The sequence below is a fragment of the Mugil cephalus genome, chromosome 10 (genome assembly GCF_022458985.1).
Source record: "Mugil cephalus isolate CIBA_MC_2020 chromosome 10, CIBA_Mcephalus_1.1, whole genome shotgun sequence".
Taxonomy (NCBI): domain Eukaryota; kingdom Metazoa; phylum Chordata; class Actinopteri; order Mugiliformes; family Mugilidae; genus Mugil; species Mugil cephalus.
The window spans coordinates 16,945,555-16,965,298 of NC_061779.1; the positions used below are offsets into that span (position 1 = coordinate 16,945,555).

General features: G+C 44.0%; 2 protein-coding genes across 17 annotated transcripts in view; one reads left to right on the forward strand and one right to left on the reverse strand.

Moving 5' to 3' along the window:
• The window catches only part of tjp1b (tight junction protein 1b), a 59,573-nt gene extending 50,781 nt beyond the window's left edge, over nucleotides 1-8,792 (forward strand). For 12 of the 16 annotated variants that reach the window (XM_047597149.1, XM_047597150.1, XM_047597155.1 and 9 more), the window contains 8 exons: nucleotides 493-1,353; nucleotides 1,665-1,756; nucleotides 2,073-2,288; nucleotides 2,408-2,532; nucleotides 3,396-3,867; nucleotides 4,025-4,242; nucleotides 4,711-4,854; nucleotides 6,969-8,792. In XM_047597149.1, coding sequence (XP_047453105.1) covers nucleotides 493-1,353; nucleotides 1,665-1,756; nucleotides 2,073-2,288; nucleotides 2,408-2,532; nucleotides 3,396-3,867; nucleotides 4,025-4,242; nucleotides 4,711-4,854; nucleotides 6,969-7,063 — 2,223 coding nt within the window. In that variant the 3' untranslated portion in view covers nucleotides 7,064-8,792. The remainder of the gene's footprint in view (nucleotides 1-492; nucleotides 1,354-1,664; nucleotides 1,757-2,072; nucleotides 2,289-2,407; nucleotides 2,533-3,395; nucleotides 3,868-4,024; nucleotides 4,243-4,710; nucleotides 4,855-6,968) is intronic. The other 4 variants (XM_047597153.1, XM_047597163.1, XM_047597154.1 and 1 more) reach the window with 2 other exon arrangements.
• A 1,699-nt stretch (nucleotides 8,793-10,491) lies between these two features.
• Nucleotides 10,492-18,082, reverse strand: zgc:101540 (hsFATP2a_ACSVL_like domain-containing protein). The gene is made up of 10 exons (XM_047597165.1): nucleotides 17,387-18,082; nucleotides 15,863-16,072; nucleotides 14,396-14,554; nucleotides 14,175-14,299; nucleotides 13,549-13,743; nucleotides 12,473-12,563; nucleotides 12,190-12,388; nucleotides 11,999-12,096; nucleotides 11,790-11,920; nucleotides 10,492-10,941 (listed from the first exon to the last, which is right to left on the reverse strand). Exons 1-10 carry the CDS (start codon nucleotides 17,862-17,864, stop codon nucleotides 10,765-10,767), a joined length of 1,863 nt encoding a protein of 620 aa, XP_047453121.1. The 5' UTR covers nucleotides 17,865-18,082; the 3' UTR covers nucleotides 10,492-10,764.
• Between the last annotated feature and the right edge of the window lie 1,662 nt (nucleotides 18,083-19,744).

A 19,744-nucleotide genomic window follows, 5' to 3' on the forward strand; every position in this document is an offset into this window, starting at 1 on the left:
CAACGAATCAGACTTGCTCCATAGAAAGTGCTGTGACTGTATTTGCTGTCTACAGGCTACACATCATATGTTTGAAATGAGGCCTTTCAGAAATGTGTAAATGTTTGTTAGTGGGCTATTTATGAAACATGTTAACGTGTAAATTCCTCTTGTGTTTTAATGGAATCGTCATTCTTGAAAGGCATCTTGTCAAACAGGCATTCAGAAATGTTTTTGAATAAGGAACAAAGGTTTGCTTGTGTTATTGCACTTGACTTGATGTTTGTTTCATTAATCAATTGAGGGGTTTTCTGATAATTCGGTTAATGTTAAATTTGTTAATTTCCTTGAGGTTTCAGTTTATTGCCTAGTAACGAATTTCATCTTTACGCTGTGTTGGGAAGATACTTTCCCTGGCTGCTTTCTGTCTTTCAACATGGTGGTTTGGTGGTTTGATAAAGGCTCACACTCATATTGTGATGCAAAAGTTCATCGAATGCCGTTTCTTCGCAGATGTACAAGAAAGATCTGTACAACATGGAGGACCCTGTGCGAATCAACCATGGCATGAAGCCGTCTATGAGCTACAGTCACCAGCCGCCGTACCAGGACAAACAGCCATACCGCGAATACGACCACCCGCCTTACGGATACGATGGAGGCGGCTACGCAGAACCAAAGCCTCACAACACTGACTCTCACCTGCACTACGACAACCGTGTGCCTCATTACAACGAACAGTGGCCCCCATATGACCAGCAGACCTCGTCCTCCCAGCCCGCAGGGTACCAGCCGGGCCACCAGCAACCCATGGGGTACAGCCCCCGGTCCCCCTACGAGGACGGACCGGGAAGGGACTACAGCCCACCTCAGCCGCGCTACGATGAGGCCCCGCCGGTGGGCTACGACGGCAGACCACGCCACAGTAAACCTGGACCGATTCGTTACGACGAACCGCCTCTGCCCCCTCCGCCGGGTTACGACGCCCGCTCTCCGTATGAGGCGGAATCCCACAGCTTCCCCATCAATTCACCTCGATCTCCGGAGCCTCCGAAGCAGTACTACGGTGAATCTGGTCTGAGGCCCACCTACATGCCTGGGCTTGCGAACCGGGGTTATAAGCCGGGGATGCACGACCCCATGATGAACAATGAACCCGCCATTCCCCCTCCTAAACCAGAGACCCTGCCTTCCCCGGGCGAGCCAGCAATCACTCCGGGCTCCAAACCCCTTCCTCCTCCACCGCGGGAAGACCTGGACGAGGACCCGGCCATGAAACCACAGTCAGTGCTGAACAGAGTCAAGATGTTCGAGAATAAACGTTCTGTTTCCATGGACAGGGCTAAAGAGGGAGGAGAGTCGTCAGTGCTCAGGGTACGTTCCTCAGACGTGTACATCTGTCTCTTGGACCACAACAATAGTATCTGCTGTCTGTGTTGGTCATATTATGCTCATGTATAGCATACATAGGGCGCAAAATTATATGCCCCCTAATGCCAGAGCACTGCAGAAGAGCCAAACATAAAACTTCAAGCGTGTTTCTGTTAAATAATTATCAGTTTTTTAATCCTGGCTGCAGGACACCAGCCACAACATCAGAATATCCGTGTGCATGCTAATGAGCCGTGTAACACAAATCTAGATTGGATGCAAGAATCACTAAAGAGGTGCTGTTTGTTTTTCAGCCTGCAGATGTTCCTAAACCCGTGAGTGCACCTGGCCCGGTCCTCAAAGCCAATTCCCTCAGCAACCTGGAGCAGGAGAAGTCCACATACAGGTAGGTAGCCCTTCTTACACGAGCCCAGGCCACAGAGTAGGTGAGTGAAGGACGACTTGTGAAATCTTTGCTAAGCCATCTTGAATGTGTCGTTGTTCAAGCTCCACCTAGTGGCGCCTGTGTGCATCGCGTCTCATCGGCTCACAAGTCCCACATTCAAACCATTTGACAAATTCACGTTTAAAAGAGGGTCCTGCTTCTATCATCAAGACTGAGACGACAGTAGAGATATATGAAATGTCTCCAATCAGAAGTGTGCCCAGCGTTCTTTAGGCCACTCGTGCTGCTGGTTAAATGTCTTTGGTTTTCTCTGTAGGACTCCCGAGCCACAGAAGCCACACACTAAACCGCTGGATGATGTAGTGCGTTCTAACCACTATGACCCAGATGAAGACGAGGAGTATTACAGGAAACAGTTGTCCTACTTCGATCGCCGTAGCTTCGACAGCAAGGCCATGGGCCAGCCCAGTCCTGGCATCAATCGATTCCAAGACCTGCCCAAACCAGCTCAGCTGTCCTACCCATACAACAGGTAACAACAGCAGGAACCCGTGCCAGCAGTGTTGGCAGATTCCTCTTCCTACTTTTCATAGCAGCTGTTGAATCACAATTGTTTCTGTTAGCTGTATTGTTCGTGTCTACCCGTTACAGAGTTGAGTCTGCGGAGAAGGTGAGTCCTGTGGAGAAAAGATACGAACCCCTGCCCCAGATCAGCCCCTCCTCTCAGTATGGGCCCCCAGCACCCAACACGCTGTCCAAACTCAGCCCCAATGACGGTAAGTCCTCTAAGCTGTCCTGCTGGACGTATCATATCACATATCAGTCTTTCACGTGAAATTAAGTAAACAGGTCACAGTCTGCTTTCTCCTGCACGACGACATTTAAAAAATCTAAAGATTCTTAACATATTAACATATGTGCTTGTTTCCTTGGTAATATAATTATATTTAAATAAAATGTGGCTGATTTTCTTATAAATAGGGTGGATAGTATAGAGAGGATCAGTAGATTTCTTCCCTTTATGTTTGTAACCCAGTTTCCAATCAACGTTTTATAAATACACATTGAATTATTATGTCTTACTTGAGTTCATGTAAACGTTACCTTCTACTGCCAGTGTCTGCTGGGTGTATGAGATGTTTGATCATGTTTGTGCAAAAAGAGTGCAAAAATAACGTGATTTATAGCTTTTATTTATAATTTAACTTCATAGAAAGTGCAATAAAGAGAAAGGAAAACTAAACCAAACCTGTATTTGTTGTGACCACCCTCTGACTTTAGAACTGCACACAGTTGGTCCAGGCCCTCAGCAGGTAGATTATTATTCCAGTCTGACTCCAGGATGTTGAGATCAGGACTCTGCAGTGGATCTGTTGCAGGACTCCTTGTTTTGTCTTGTTGCTGAGTGTGTTTCTTCTTTAAGGCTGTATATTTAGGCTGCAGAACTGGACCAATCAGATGCCTCCCTGGTGTGATTAAATGATGGATACAAATCAAAACATTTGCACAGTGCTATAAATCTATTAATCTATTCCTGAGCTTTTTTACTGAAATGAAACCCAAGCGTTATCTAAAAGTGCCCGTCTGTACTCAGTAAATCTGTATTTCAGTGATTACACCCTCTTCCATTCATTTCCAGCTAATTCCATACCTGAGCCTCTGAGCTCGCCCAACCCTAAACCTGAGCTGGCAGCTCTCAGGCCGGTCAGCAGGGACGAACCCACACCAGGTGGTTACCTGCCTCCGAGGGGCCTCCCGGACAAATCTCCGGTCAACGGCACCGATCCAGCGCCTCCGAAGACGCTGGGCGCCCCTGCTCCAACTAGCTACAACCGCTACGTCCCCAAGCCTTACACCAGCGCAGCCCGGCCCTTTGAGCGCAAGTTCGAGAGCCCCAAGTTCAACCACAATCTGCTGCCCAACGACACACAGGTGAAGACGGACCTCCTCAGCAAGCCCAGCGCGGTCAGCAACAGCGGCGGGAAACCTCAGCTGTCGCCGCAGCCCCTCGATCACGACAGCGGCCTGGACACCTTCACACGCACTATGGACAACAGGCCCAAATACCAGCACAATAACATCAATGCCATCCCCAAGGCCATCCCTGTCAGGTGAGACGCGTCCAGCAGTGGTGAGTAATTACCGAGCTGCTGAGAGACAGAAACGGACTCGTTTGCTCGTGCCCTCTGCTCAGCATTGTCTCTGCCTGCGCTGATTTGACTGATGACGCTGACTTCTGTGTTTTTTTTTTTTCCCCCCGTCCCTCAGCCCCAGCGCGCTGGACGATGACGACGAGGACGAAGGGCACACGGTGGTGGCCACCGCCCGGGGGATCTTCAACTGTAACGGAGGGGTCCTGAGCTCCATCGAGACGGGCGTCAGCATCATCATCCCCCAGGGCGCCATCCCGGAGAGCGTGGAGCAGGAGATTTACTTCAAGGTGTGCCGGGACAACAGCATCCTGCCCCCCCTCGACAAGGAGAAAGGTCAGTTCTTTACCGCTGAGATCCTCCGTCCTAAAAATGTCAAGGAACAGGAAGTTACAGCGTCTGAGGAGACCTGTGTGAAACCTGAAGGCTGGACGTACTTCAGATTAAGAGTGGTCGAACATTTGTTATTCGTTTAATATTAGATGTTAGTAGCTCTGACCTCACAGGGCAGAAACACACACACACAGATGATCTGAAGCCACAGCAGGAGTTAGTTACCAGCTCCTAAACTAAATGAAATGTCGGCAGTTATATGTGGAGGGGTTTTAATTAACATTTGGCACCTGGGGAGTGGACTTGTTTAATTAACCTGGCAAACCAGTTAGCGGTTAATTGCCCCTCACGATGAAGGCCTGGCAACAGGCTCTGTTTTTCCTGTCGATTAGGTAATGGATAATCCTTTGTGCCAATTAATTCCCGTGTATTTAATTTGCGGAATTTAAATCTTGTTGTGTACCCGTGCAGGAGAAACGCTGCTAAGTCCGCTGGTGATGTGTGGCCCCCATGGACTCAAGTTCCTGAAGCCGGTGGAGCTGCGCTTACCTCACTGTGCGTCTATGACCCCTGATGGTTGGTCTTTTGCTCTAAAATCCTCCGACTCCTCGTCGGGTACGCTGTCCTCTCTCTGTCCTTTTGGGGTCTGTGGGCTGGCTTTGGTGATTAAAGACGAGACGTCACTGGTGTCTGAATCAGTTTGATCAACTCATCTGTTTTCCTCATTCCCTTCACTCTTTCATTATGCATGTGCTGTTTGGACATTTAAGTTGCTTTCTTATTTTCATGCTGCACATTTTTAGCTACCTCAAAGTTTTAATTGGAAAAAAAAAAACAAAAAACACAATGATACGTCAATCATTTGATCGGTTTCACACACTTCTGACTGTGCCGATCAAAGATTGTTTCGAGTAAATTTGGAACCAAGAAAAGAAAACCTGCCATCACCAGCTCCACGGTCGGGAGGATTTGCTGCTTTTGTTGTGTGAATATTTAGAAATATTCAAACTTTATCTGTTTTTTGACACCTGCTCTGAGTTCTTTTTAAGCCAATCCAGTGCTGTGACCTGTAGACGGTTTATTTTGTTGCCAGTTATGAGTTCAGTTCAGTTCATAGATTAACAAGCTTGACCATTACATGCGTATCATGACGTTCTAACGTGACCATGATTTTAATTTTTTGGAAAAGATGTTAAACGTATTTTATTATGTATGAATCACCTAATGTGTCTGGAAATCCTGTTGAAAATATCCTCACTGTGAGTTTATGTGATTAGTTAGAACTTAGCTGTCACCAAGTAAAGCCCTTTTCGCAAGGGATTAGTTTTGCCTGAGGACGTCCAGTGATTCAAAAATTCCCCCCGTCCACGTGTGTGTTTCATGTGGCGCATTCACACGGGACAAACACACTCTGTGGTTTACTTCAATTTAGGTTCTGTTGTTGTGGCTCTGCTACTTTCCATCTCGCTCCGCTGTGTCGGAGACAGTTTTAATTACTTTACAAATTATAATGGATGATAAAAATACATTTTTGATACTATTTACCAACGACTTGGCAGTATTTAAATCAGACCCACCTTTGCTGATGAACACATTAATGATTGATTTAATGATTTCATCCATCTAAACGGGTGAATAGTTCAGTGACTTTGCGCTTTAACATCTGCACAAACTTTAATTATAACACATCCTTCATTATTCTTGAATGACAAGAGGCAGAAAAAAAGCTGCAAATCAAACAAAAGTCACAAAAAAAGTAAAAACTGATTGTGATTGCGGTGTAATTTTTACTTTACAAATCACAGACATGGACGATACTGGATTAAGATCATAGACGACCTCCGTGATTATTAGAAATTACCTGGAGGTCCCCGGGTAAAACTAGTCCTGTGCGAATGGGGCTTGTGAAGATTGGCCAGTATTTTACCCAGTGTCTATTTTAATCATTTAAAAATTAGTGTTAGCATGATGTGACATTGTATTTCTCCACATGTAAAGTAATGATACACATATCCAACAGGTGTGTAAAAAAAGGCAACTGGAAAAAACCCATCAGAAACTTGCTTGACTCGTTTCTGTAAGAACCACAAACTGGTGCCACTAGTTGTCATTAACGGCCGGATGCTTACGTGCTGTTAAGTACCTGTCATTACCTGCCAGTATTAACCACCCTCCCTATGAATGCTGCTTATTGATAAACGTTCCATCTGTTATATTTATATGCAACTGCTAGCGTCAAGCAGACGTTTGGTGTGAGCCAGAAAGAGATGAACCTTGTCTACTTATTCAGTACGAAGACCTTTATAGAACTCCTTTCACTTTATAAGTGGGTGCAGTTCCACTTTAACATATCTGTCCCTTTGATCAACAAAAACTTGTAGGTCATGGAGTCAAATCTGATATTCTGGTGTTAAACTCTCTTTAGATAAAAACAGGTGCTGCTGTGTTTTCACAGTGTGTCTGAGGCAAACTTTTTTTCCATGTAACAGGACTCGAGCTAATTCGCCGTCCTCTAACTTGACGTTAATTAAATGAATAAACCATTAAGCATTAGTTCATCGTGTAAACTCACAGTGAGCAACAGGACTTCACGGCACAGCCTGCGCTGATTTATGCATCATCGTATGAAGTATGTGAATGGACTGAGCTGCTACTTTTGTTTCCTGTATCATTTTAAAGACGAGGGGAGGCTCTGCAGCAGCTGACGTCATGTCTCTTATTTCCTGCAGGTGATCCCAAAACCTGGCAGAACAAATCTCTCCCCGGAGACCCAAACTACCTGGTGGGTGCAAACTGTGTGTCTGTGCTCATTGACCACTTCTGAAGAGGGCGACAGCTGGCCTGTTACTGAATGTGATAAACAGGGGACGTCCGCCGCCCCTGCTGCGCTCCCTCCACCGCGGCGGGGCGCGCAATGCTCCATGAAGTATGAACTCGATACTCTCACATTGTTTACTGTGCCCAAAATTTTAAAAAAAGAAAGAGGAAAAAAACAACAACAACAACACACTCACACACACACACAAGGGTCAGAGAGTCAGAGGAGTCCAGCATCCCCGACGCTGCACTCATGTCCTTTTTCTTTTCATTTTTTTTCGGTGCTTTCAAGGCTTGCAAAAAAATAAGATTAAATCAAGTTATTTAAACAAAGGAACTGAAGTTGGAATGCATGACCAGTGCCACAGACTGAATTATCTCATTTTGACATTTTTAGCTAATTTTATAAAAGGTCAGAGCAGTGCAAGGTTTAAAAAAAAAAAAAAAGAAGAAGAAAAAAGGTGAATTTTGGAAACGTGTTTGATATTGCAATGGGATTTTTGCCTAAAAAAAAAAAAAAAAAAAAAACACTCACAAACAGCAAAGTTGGTATATGCAAAACTTTTGTTTGTGAGTGTGTGGTCATGCGTTTCACTCATGAAGGATCTCTGAGGACTTGCTGAGCCCGACTCACGAAGGAAAACGTAGGTAGGCATCGTAAAGATTTAAAAAATAATAATAATAATAATAATAATAAAGAATGAAGGTTAAGTATTAGTATCAGACGCCCGTTTGTTCTGACGGGGCTCTCTCTGTTTAAAAACTGATGTTTTGTAGAAATGTTTTACCGTAGATAAATATACTGACTTGATTTTACAAACTCCTGCTGTCTAGAGATCTATGCATGTGCTATGACTCAGGTCCAGAAGCCTGCTACTACTAAGTTCAACACATGAAAATCCCATCGTACACTGCAAGCAGTGATGCCTTATCTGCATATTAACTTTTCAGTGAAACTTTAAAAAAACATCGGGTCCTTCAGTTGTTACGATCACTACGGAAGAAAAAGCTGTCTCTGCATTTTCTCATCAACGGTGAACTTGGATTTAGCACACGAGAATAATTGAGGCTGATGAAAAGGTATGCTTTCTTTTACTGCTATGCATATGAAGTCTGAGGAAACACAAAAAGCTAGAAGATGTTTAAATTGTGGCTGTACATATTGCTAGCACATGGCCTTGGTTCTCTGTAAATGACCTTTTGTACATCTTTGTTATTTTGTATAAAAGAGAAAACGTTTGTTAAAAAAGAGAAGCGGTTACATTGGTTATGTTTGTATTCTGGTTATACCCCTGAGCCTTGGAACTGACATAAGCAGTAATAAGTCCGACTTTTCTACCAACATATACACACACTACTTAAGGCATTTTTAACTGTCAGAAAACTTTTTATTCTTATTTACAAAAATAGAGAAGTGCTTGGTTTAAATGATTTTAAAAAGAAGTACTTGAGGGGGGCTGCTGTGAAGAGTGGTCCCTTCCTTTATTTGTGATACTGGATGCTGTATTGTGTGCCCTGAAATGTATTTTTGTACTAATAGACAATTTATTATGGCACATCAGTACTATTTTTCTTTTGATATGATAACACTGCTTCAACCCAACACTAGTTTACTTTCCCGTGTGGCTGACATTCTTTTTATTTATTTTACTTTGGTTCCGTTTATTTTTTTTTCCTTTGCAACACATTTCTAAATATACCACTGTATTACTAAATAAATTCATTTATAAAGTAAACGCCGCTTGGATTCCAGTGTTGTGTTGTTGCTTCGTATTTCCAGATGTTTTGATGAGTAGGACACAACCAGGCCCTTGTTGCTGCCAAAGACTTTCCCCGTGGGTTCAGAAGTTGCCGTTTGTATTGATTTAACCTGTTTACCATTCACAGCTGCTTCCTGATGCATCCCATGTGTGAACGAGTGGTGCGGGGGATTATTCTACGCAGACACAAGTATTCAGACCTCTTCACTTTTTCAATGTTTCAGATTTTGTTTTAAATTGATAAAATTAACACATCTCCCCATCAGTCTACATTCAAGAATGACAAAGTAATAACATCAATCAAATCAATCAGATCTATTAAAAAAAAATCATAAAAACTGAAAATCAAATCAAATAATTAAGACAGATTTCCCTCTCAAGCTTTGTTGATGGATTGAAAATCAGCCGTGAAGCAGCGTCTTCAGGTTTGTTCGCAGATGTGGTTTCAGTCTGGGCTTTAGTTCACAGACTTGCTGACACTTCTTCCTCTGGGACCTCTGCTTTGGCCTCCGTTCGTTTTCCTTTGGGTCTGTGCGTCCCTGCTGCTGATTAACTCCGTTACATGATGCTGCCACCTCCATGCGTGTAGTGCCTGTTATTTTGACTCATCAGACCAGATAATCTTATTCCTCTGAATGTAGTGCTGCAGAAATGGCTCCATGTCCATCCACTAATCTATATTACACCACATTTATCATTGAGATGAACCAGTTAACTCTTTTGTTTTGTCTGAACTATACTTGCGAGAGCGCCTTTATAAACTATGACTAATCCGCTCCAATCAAACTCTTGCCACATTAACTGAATTATTTATAATAACAGACAGATGTCTGATGAACATTTAAAAATATGTTTCTCTCTGTGGGTGTTCACTCGAGGGCAAAAGAACAAGCGAAGGGCCCTGAATTCTTCATAAGCATCCTCAAGATTTCTTTAACAAGTGCAGTTTTTGTTCCTTAACAATTAATTTTCTATTTTCTGAAGATAGTTCCACTTCCCCCTTGGAGACATATCTGAAAACATACCAAGGCACTTTGAATCATCTGGTTTTCAAAATAAAAGTAGCCCATTTAAAGAGGCTTAAGATCTACTTGGTCAGAGAACAATCCATAACTTATGAATTATACAAACTACTGAACGCAAGGCGTCCAGACTTTCCTTAAAAAATATCTTCAGATACGTCGGATTAAACAACCGTGGCTTCCTTCTGCTGAGGATTGGAGGCTCTGGCTTTTTCTTTCTATTATAAAAGCAGCAGATAAGACATTCGCCGATGTTAAGAAGACTCCCTCAGTTGCAGTTCTGTGACAATCAGCACATTTCCTGGATATTTTTGTTAATTTTTGTTGTGTGACTAAGATGGTGACAAAGAGCTTTGTGTGAAAGGTTGCGAACTCCAATCACACCAGAGTCCGAAATCTGCTCTGTTGCACATACGTGTAGTTGAGCAACAGCAGTTCCCAGTTTGACATCAGAGCCCTTCAGGGCAGAACAGTCAAAAGACATTTCTTCACAGTTACACGGTAAAGCTTTAACTTCGCATTGTGTCATTAGTACACACACGGTCTGATAAGGCTGTACCAAAGTCCAGGTGAAGCCACCAAAGTTAGGAGTTTAAGTGACGTAAGTAGCCTTTAAAAGGTCAGTAGGGACGTTAGCACACAGTTGTGAGATGTTAGAGGATATGTCTGGGGAGGATGAAAACCAGACCTTTTATTCATCAAGGACTTATTAAAAAACAAACGACATTTAGACATACCTGCATGTCACGTACTGTCAGGATTGTGGAACAGGTCAAAAACTTCAGAGGTGCAATAGTTGTGTCAATATAGAAAGAAGTCTCTTCACATGACGGGCCGTTCAAAGTCTGTCCCTGAGATTAGTCGACTGTTAGGGTCCATGAATGAGCTGTTACGCCTTCGTAAACAAACGCCGGCTAGTTTCTGTGCTACAGTTTCATTTCCCTGGCGCCGATGGCTCGGTAGATCTCCCCGGTCATGGGGACGTAAGTCTTTTTGTCGGTATCGAGGAAGTACAAAGGGTCTCTGATGTGAGCTGGGTCGAATCCCTCCTCCACCAGCCTCACCTTCTTCATCTTGAACGTCCCCGTCATCTCCAGGCATGGCTACGGCACACAGTTTGGAAACATTTAGTATCATTTTTGCCCAGCTGTAGTTTCAAGAAACAGTTATTACACTGAACCATTTATCTATTCCTTTCTTATATAATTAAGTCTTTGCATGAGAGAAAAAGCATTTTTCATCCTGAACAACCACAAATCCATCCAACTAATACCCTCTGTATTACCAAACATGAATAAAACTGGATTAACCTGACCAGATGGGACACCAACCGATTTCATCAAGGGACGTTTATTTTATAATATAATGTCGTGTCTTTCTGTGTTTTATTCCTCCGTATGCGCTTTAAACTGCCTTACGTCTGAATGGCGCTACAGTAGATGAATGAACTTTCCTTCACCTCAGAATCAAAAATCATTCGAGCCTCGTAAGGCTGTGGTGACTCAGATGAGAACATTTGGACGAACTCACAGCTTCTCCCATCTGTTTGTTCACGTGATGTCGGAATAATCAGGAAAAAAAAAATTGTTCCTCACTGAGAAAATCTTAGCAGACCCATGACCAGACCTTTGTATCCTAAATCGTACAGATCCCACAAACGAATGGTGCACATGTTTGAACAAATACAACTATTTATGTTGAAATAGTCATCAGTGGTTTATTAATGTGGAATATGGCTGAAGTGGAATCCACTTTAGGTGTGTTATTGCAAGTGAATACAATATTTGTGGACTTCAGGAGAACCATCTGTGCGTCCTTCAACATGAAACACTGTGACCTGATTACAGCAAAGTTTTAGTCGGCCCACCCGGGACTCTACAAACGAGGGGTGATTAAAGCCCCAGCAGATAGAGGAGAAAACTTTATTTATTAATTTTTTTTTTTTTTTTACCTGAATCCTGATGAATCTGGGTCTCGCGTAACTCGGGAGGTAGTTGACGACCTGCTTGTAGGTGCCCAAACAGTCGAAGTCTTGTCCCTCTTTCAAAGTGACAGCTGCCATGCCGATGCGCCCCTCGTGACCTTATAAAACGGAGGTTCGCCACTTAAAATACAGAAGCGCAAAGAAAAGCTCAGCGAGTTCATTTTCCGCCTTTTTACCTTCAACTTTGACCCCGTAAACGTTCGCCTCTAAAATGCAGTGAACCATTGTGAGAATGTCTGCGACCTCCGACGTGGCGACGTTCTCTCCTTTCCACCTGTAACAGACGACCGTCAGCCACGCGCACACAACTACAACACCAACTAAATCTGATCCCGTGACGGAGATTTTTTTTTTTTTCTGAACTTGCCTGAAAGTGTCACCAACTCGGTCCTGGAAGTACACAAATTTTTCGTGGTCGACCACAAGCAAATCGCCGGTGTTGAAGAACAGGTCTCCTTTCTTTAAGACGTCGCGAAGCCTCTTCTTCTCGGTCTGCTGCTGGTTGCCGGCGTACCCAACGAAGGGGGACCTCCGGGTGACCTTTCCCACTAAAAGCCCCGCCTCGCCTGTTGAAGGCGACGAGAGACAGTCCGTCGGTGTTAAAGACAGAAGGACGAAAATGCTTTTCAGATGGTTTGTCCGTGACTCACCTATCCCTGCTTCAATGCACAGGCCCTCAGAGTTCCTGACCGGCTCCTCCTTCTGAACGTCAAACTTGATCAGAGTGTAGGGGAAGAAAAACTGGAGAGGAGAGGGGGGAAATCTCTTGTTTGAGAGTGCCTGGACGTAAACGACAACAACAGCATTGTTGGCACCCAACACTAATATCTTCGCAGGTTTGCGCTCATGAACCAAAGGATGGCGCTGCATCGAAAGAAGCAACAGGCTGAGGAGATTGAGAAGGGAACCAGACTTTGATAAAGAAGTTTATCAAAGATAAAGAAGTTTATCAGTGTGACAAAGTAGGAGTGGGTGTGACAAAGTAGGAGATCACGTGATTCATGTTTAGTTTACCTGCAGTGGGGTCAGAGTCGATAACATGCAGTAATGGTTGTGTGCCTGTATAGTTTTCCCATTGTGTTAACATTTCAAAATCCAAACTTAACTGTTAATATTTTACATTATGTTTTACAGTTTCTGGAGCATCATGTTCTATCCATTATTTTCTCAAGGATAAAGCCTTTAAACCAGGACTTGGCAAACTTTCTGAGTGCCAGTATCTGCAAAGTAAAATTATGACACAAAATTCCCTCCATACAGAGCACATCCAATCCTATTTTTAAAGATATTTTTCTGCTATTTCATGAACATACTGCAGTATGCAGAAGAGAGGCCAAAACCCACAGTGCAACTGTACTAAGGTAAATCCGTGCGTCGAAACATCATCTAAACACTTCAATACCCACGATCCTCAGCTTGGGTTGCCATTGAGGAAAATGTAATCAAAGGCAGGGAATTCAAAATGCTTTTCTGTTTACTTACTGTCCCGAAAGTAAAACACGAGCAGCATGAGAACATTTCAGCTGCAGATAATAAAGCCAGCTCAAGGCTGGAGCCTGATTTGAACCCACAACATGCTTGCTGTGAGGCATCAGTGCTAACCACCACATCACTGTGCCACCGCACGACAGCAAATTAACAGCTCAGATATTTTTGGTGTAAATCAGCGCTCCCCTGATCTATATAGCTGTGCAACTTGTAAAAAAAAAAAGGCTGGGCTTCTTACCTTGTGCACAAAGTTGACCCGCCCCACCGCTCCGACCTTGGAGGTGTAGTTGATGAAGCCGATGTTTCCCTCCGTGGCGGCGTACAGCTCTCTGACTTTAATGTCCCCGAAACGATTCAGAAACTGGGACCAGATGTCGCTGCGGACGCCGTTGCCGATGGCAATTCTCACTTTGTGGTTCCTGTCGTTGTCTTTCTGCAAAGAGTGAGATGGACCCATTCAAAACAGAGACTCCACCATAAGATCAGTAACAGGTGTGAAGGCTCTCTGTCATCTGAGTCGTGGTATAAGCAGGTGGCTTCTTCAGCTCTAAATCACTGGTGGGGATTTTAGTTTATTTTTTCTTTTAAACATCCGTGGGTGGCTTTCACCTGGAACTCATATGACTAAGGTCTGTTAACAACCAGATTCTCACCTGTAATTAGAGGAACTTGTCGTTCAAGTGGGCACCACCCACAGTTCTAAAGAAAAACCCTCACCTCCCCAACAGTCGTTCAGAGCTGAAGTAGTAACATGGAGAAATGAGTGGAGAAACATCTTCAAGAAACCCCAAACGTGTCCAGCTGCCTCGGTTTTATAGGCTTGTCTTTTAGCTGTTGCTTGCAGTTGATCTAGACTGCTGTTACCTTAGGCGTGTTGCAGAGGTAGCGCATGGTTTCACCAATGTACTGCATCACTGTCACATCGTACTTCCTGCAGTCGTCCCAGAACTGAGAGGCAGAAAATTTCCTCCGCAGAACAACGGTCATACCTGCAATCGAAATCAAATTACACCAACAATTTATTTTACCACTTGAAAATGAACGCTTTGGTTGTTTCCCTTTGAGAGGATTCAGTGGATCATTACCTCTCTCTATGGCTCCTGCCATCCCGATCAGGAAGCCTGCGCTGTGGTAGAGGGGCAGATTGATGTAGAAGATGTCGTCGGCTGTGACCCCGCACGCCGCCTGGAGGAAGGAGGCCGCCCACACCCTCTCATGGGTGACAACGGCTGCTTTAGGCAAACCTGGAAAAGTCAAACCATAACAAATCATTTCATGCTCCACTTCCACAACGCGGAAGTCTTCAAAACTCCCGACTTGTTTTCTTCAAAGCTGCACTGGTCAATATTTCAGTACCAAAACCGCCTCATCTTTCGGCTCATTGCTCAGGGATTTTTACAGCAGCGGAGTCACTCTTTAAGTTCTATGGTAAAAGGCAAATGTTATCTAAGCTATAAATCTATAAACCCACGGTGCACGACCTGCTCCACATCAAACACCAAGCAGCAGTTAGTGACAGCAGTTAGCACTCATAAGAGATAACTGACACAGTCATCACTGATAAAGTTACTTATTATATGTTAAATATTAGTTAATGGTCACAAAAGTCATTTAATCAGGTGCATGCATTAGTTCGCGTTTTCTTCTTTGCGTGCTGCAGCCATCGGTTGTAAATGAGCCACACGCTAACTCTTTCCTGACAGCTTTCCAGGCTGCAGCAGCATCCAGCAGATGTTTGTTGAATTATTGGACTTTAATATCAGATAAAAGATAAGAGCGTCAATCAGTATGCCTGTGGTGAGTCACACTGATTCATTAAAGTCATTAACGCAAGGACACCGTATAGTAGGTCGTACACGGCTCCTCTGTGACGCAACTACATAAGACCGCACGAATGTGCCGGCCTTTTATCTTCCCATTGCGTAGTCGAGGTAACTGTGTCAAACAATGTCTTGGTCTCGCACACAACAAACAGAGCAGTTTTTCCTCCTCTACTATGGAGTACCACATCTAATAATTTGTCTGCGTTGTGCGCGAACAACGCGCAGTTCAACCACCTGCCAGCGGTGTCACTATTTCACAGATTTAAAGGCGCCAATGTGGCAAGAAAGTTAGGAAAGAGTGGCAGAAAACCACAATGTAGGCTGTTAAGTTTAATGGACATCCTCCTTTAAACTGAGTTTTAAGACAATGCTTTCATTATGTTGGCTTAAAGACCTACGTGTATTTTATATGTTTCCAATAAAAACACTGCAGTGCACCTTTGAATTGATTTCCTGCTCCTGCTCCTGTCCCGCTGAGCAGGTAGGGCAGGACAGTGCAGCTGCTTATCAATCTGATCTGATGGGTGCCCTCAACGCGGTGGATAAAAATAACATCCAAAGACATTCCCTGAGTTCAATTCTCTAAAAACTGAGATCGCGAACGTAGGATTGGTTGCAGGCCTGTTTTTACTGGGCTGGACCCAGTGATGTGACAGCTGAGTGCCTCCCACAGCAGTCAGTGCCAGACTTTTTTTTGTCAGTGTTGTTTCAGAGGGCCCTGCTGCGTACCTGTGGTGCCGGACGTGTAGATGTAGAGGGCAGTGCTCCTGATGTGGATGTTTAATCTGAGGTCCGGGGACAGCGGCTGATCCGAGGCCTTAGAGATCTTGTCGCAGAGAGCGTTGATGCCCTCCACGCTGCAGCTCTCCGACAGGAGGTACACAGCGATACCCTGCTCCCTCAGCGTTGGCAGAATCTCCTCCACAGCGTCCTGCAGCTCTGCAAACACAGAAAGGCTTTCAGCTCCATTGTGTGTCAGAGTGCCCTGTTGCGCAACCCTGCACATGCCGGCCAGTATCATGTAACCTGAGCCCACTGGGATACAAGCACATGGGGCAGGGAGCTCGGATCAGATGTATGCATTTGTCAGTGGAGACACTATAGAGCCATGAAGGGAATCCGAGGCAGTTTCCAGTGTGGAAATATTACCTTAAATGAACTTGGTATTCAGCGTAGATTGCACTGACTCAAACCCTGTGGGACAAACTAAGAAAAACTTTTGTTCCTCACACTTGCACTTATTTCTTTTCTAAAGTATGTTTTCAGGCCCACGTTATGATAAATGCCTCCTACACTCCTTGGGTTTTAAAGCAAAGTTTGGTTGTAAACAACAAAAGAGAAGTGAAATTGTCTTTCCATCCTGTCTACATATGAAGGTATTATTATGCCGCTGTTCTCACCGTTAAATGTTAAAATTATGTTAAAAGCTTGAATCAAGGAGATCAACGTGTCATAAAACAACCTTAATAAGCCTCATGTATCATTGTTAGCGAGTTACAAACCTTTGATCAACACAGAACAAGGGCTGTTGTTGTAATAGACAATGACTGGATGAAATGAAGAAATCCCGCATGAGTCACTGAAGGAGTGTTTACTTGCTTGTCTGTCAACCTGAAAGCTACACATTAATGCTGAAGTAGGTGTTTGGTAACTATTAATTACGCTTGGTAGTTTATTCAGCAGCAGCCAGATTCATTGTGCGGTAATGGGTGGTGTGGTGATTGTGGAAGTGCAGAAGTGCAGGTGCTGTGTTTTGTCCTGGATCAAAACACAGTGTTTAACTCCCTTCAGCAGAACATGACGTCCTGAGCTCATCGAACATTTCAGAAATAAACAGCACGTGTCAACAATCATTACCTGGGAGATCAATTGAGCCGTCCATCATCGTATTTACATAAATAACAACAACCAGTCTACAACTGCTTTAACTTGAGTTAAAGACTATTAGTATTGGCTAAAAGTTCCTACACAGTGACATCATAATTTTAATAATAATGTCAAGTTGGTTCACAGCCTAGGGGGCAGGGATCTCTGAGGGGTGGCAAGATGAACCGGGGAGGTTTTCAGATGACTAAAATAAGAACATTTGCACCAGGTTGTGTCCTAAGGTAAATGTGATTTGGGCTGTGAAACATGTGAAATGTGTGGAGGGGCACCCCAAGTAAGCACTGCTTTTATTAGAAAAAAAAAATGTGGGGAGTACTTTCCACGTGTTTACACAAAGTGTTGGTGGACCAGTAGTTTATTTCTTACCTGGAGAGGCGATGATCACTTTGGCCCCGCAGCAGGAGAAACAGTGCAGCAGGGACTTGGATCGTATGTTGAAGTTGAGCAGAGCCGCGGGGCAGCCGAGCTTGGCCAAACCGAGCCAGGTCCACATGAAGCTGGGCTCGTTGGCCAGAAACAGGGCGACCGTGTCCCCCTCCTTCAGCCCTGCCTCAGCCTGCAGAGCTCTGGCCACCTTGTTGCTCTGTTTGTCCACTTCGCCATAAGAGTACGAGCGACCCTCAAAGTGCACGAAGATCTTCTCGGGATGCTTCTTCGCCGCGTCCAAGAAACAGTCCAAGAGGCTGTAGAAGGGTTTGAGCTTCTTGTATTTGACCAGCCTGATGCCGAGTTTAACGCTCCTGAGGATGTACACGAAATCCTCGCCGAAATACGGGCAAAAAGTTCTTACGTATGAGTAACAGAGGATGGCCAGTCCGGCCAACACGGTGAACCAGAAGTACATTATTCAGGGCGCAGGACGCTGCAGGCTTCTGTCGGTTTAGTCTGATTAGGTGCAAACGGTGCAGCTCGGTGATATTTGTGACAAAGTTCACCCACTCGTCCTCCTACTCGGGGGGTGGTGCTCAGACTCTGGGCCGATTACCCCTCCTTCATTCCTGGGAATGTTTTCCAGTTGCCAGATCGGGTGTTTCCACATCCACAACAATTTTGATTTCTGTCTCACACATGTGCTCATATATCCCGTATCGTCCACATGACAACATGCGGACTGCCTCTGTTGTGCAAGAGCTTCGGCAACAAGTGTCAAAATAAAGAACTCATTCATCGCGCTGATTTTGCAGCTGCGACGCCCTCAGGTTGTGCCCGATTACTGCAGACCTTGTTAATTATTTCTAAATACAATCAGAGACATGAAGTGGAATCCACTTAAGTGTATAAACAATGCAGTTCGTCAAATACCGCAGGAAATCTGCAAATGGCAACCCTGGTCGTGAATGTGAAATGTGAGCAGAGGTGGTGGGTGTGCGCTCCTACACACTGGGACTGTTTTTCTGCTTGTTGTACTCACATATACACTAGTCAGTATGACAGTGTGCGTCTGTGTTTGCACAGCTTAGGGCAGTCAGGTGTCACTGATGTGAGAGTCCTGCAGAGAGGTTGTCGAGTTTGTTCCAGAAATGTTAATTACTTTAATCGTTTTTGATGTTTTAAACACTTCGCATGGACATTTTTAATTTATTAATACAAGCAACACAATTTGCCCTGTCCTCCAGAAGCTTGTTTAAATTAAACTTAATTTAAAAAAAAAAATTACTTAAAAATAATACATGGGGGTAATGGACAAAAACGTGGCTGCCAGTCCACCGACCACCAGACACAAGTTATTGGACAACTGCTCGACCTCCTTAGCTTCTCCCAGGCTCCTTCATCAGAGAAAAGAGCAAATTACTTCTTTTAGTTATTCTAAATAATTTATTTTCCTTTCATTCTACTCAAAAATGTTAAGGCAGACATAACAGTTGAAACCTCATGTACTATTGAGTTGGGTACGGTGGCCCTGAAGGTCAAACCCCGACGACATTACAGAGAACACAACGATATTTGAGATCATAGAAAGGGTAAGGAAACGACTTCTTGTTTCCAATTGGACAAAACCCGTGCCAAACAATAAGCTGATACCTCCTCACCATAACAATGACAACCAGTTTTGCCATTACTCACTTTATTGGAAGTGCATTTTAAGTTTTAACCATTTCCTGAAAGAAAAAAAATGTGAATAAAAGCAAAATACGTCTTTCTTGAATTCACTCAACATAAATACTTGTTTTTGTACAGTGTTCAGTGAACTTTAACATTCAACTCAAAATAGTGGCTCTATTTACAGCTAGAAAACATCCCCCCCCCCCATTGTCATTTGTGTGTGGGTCAGTGCGTGGTGTGACACATGAGTTGCCCTCATGCTTGAAACGTGACTCATGTGAAGTTGCTCCCCCCGAGATGCAAGAGGAAAGCAACGTTTCTTTTCATTCAGGAAAAATGGAAAAATAGTAACACACGGTGAGCAGGACAAGTAACTTTAATGTGATACTGGTTTGGAAATGTAACTGAAGACATAATGTCATTTTGATACGCTTTCAACCCATCGTGATATTAACAGGTCCCTCACGACCTTAAAAGCACGTTAAAGGAGTTAGACCTGATGAGACGGAGCGACTATTCCTCAACAAGGTCATGTTGTCCGCTTTCAAAGCGCACATCACAGCATCCACACATCAGCATAGTTGTCAATTTCATGTCATTTCTTGACTGGGAGTGAAACAACCAATCACATCCACTTATATTTTAGCACAGGTTCTGTCCAATCAGAAACAAGAAGCGTTG

What these genes read in the sequence shown, in the direction of transcription:
- zgc:101540 (XM_047597165.1), bottom strand. Translation starts at nt 17,864, where the DNA reads ATGTACTTCTGGTTCACCGTGTTGGCCGGACTGGCCATCCTCTGTTAC. An exon ending in AGTGATCATCGCCTCTCCAG is followed by an intron (nt 16,073 to 17,386) that starts GTAAGAAATAAA and finishes CTGTGTTTGCAG; the next exon opens with AGCTGCAGGACGCTGTGGAG. An exon ending in GGGTCAACTTTGTGCACAAG is followed by an intron (nt 12,564 to 13,548) that starts GTAAGAAGCCCA and finishes TCTCCTCTCCAG; the next exon opens with TTTTTCTTCCCCTACACTCT.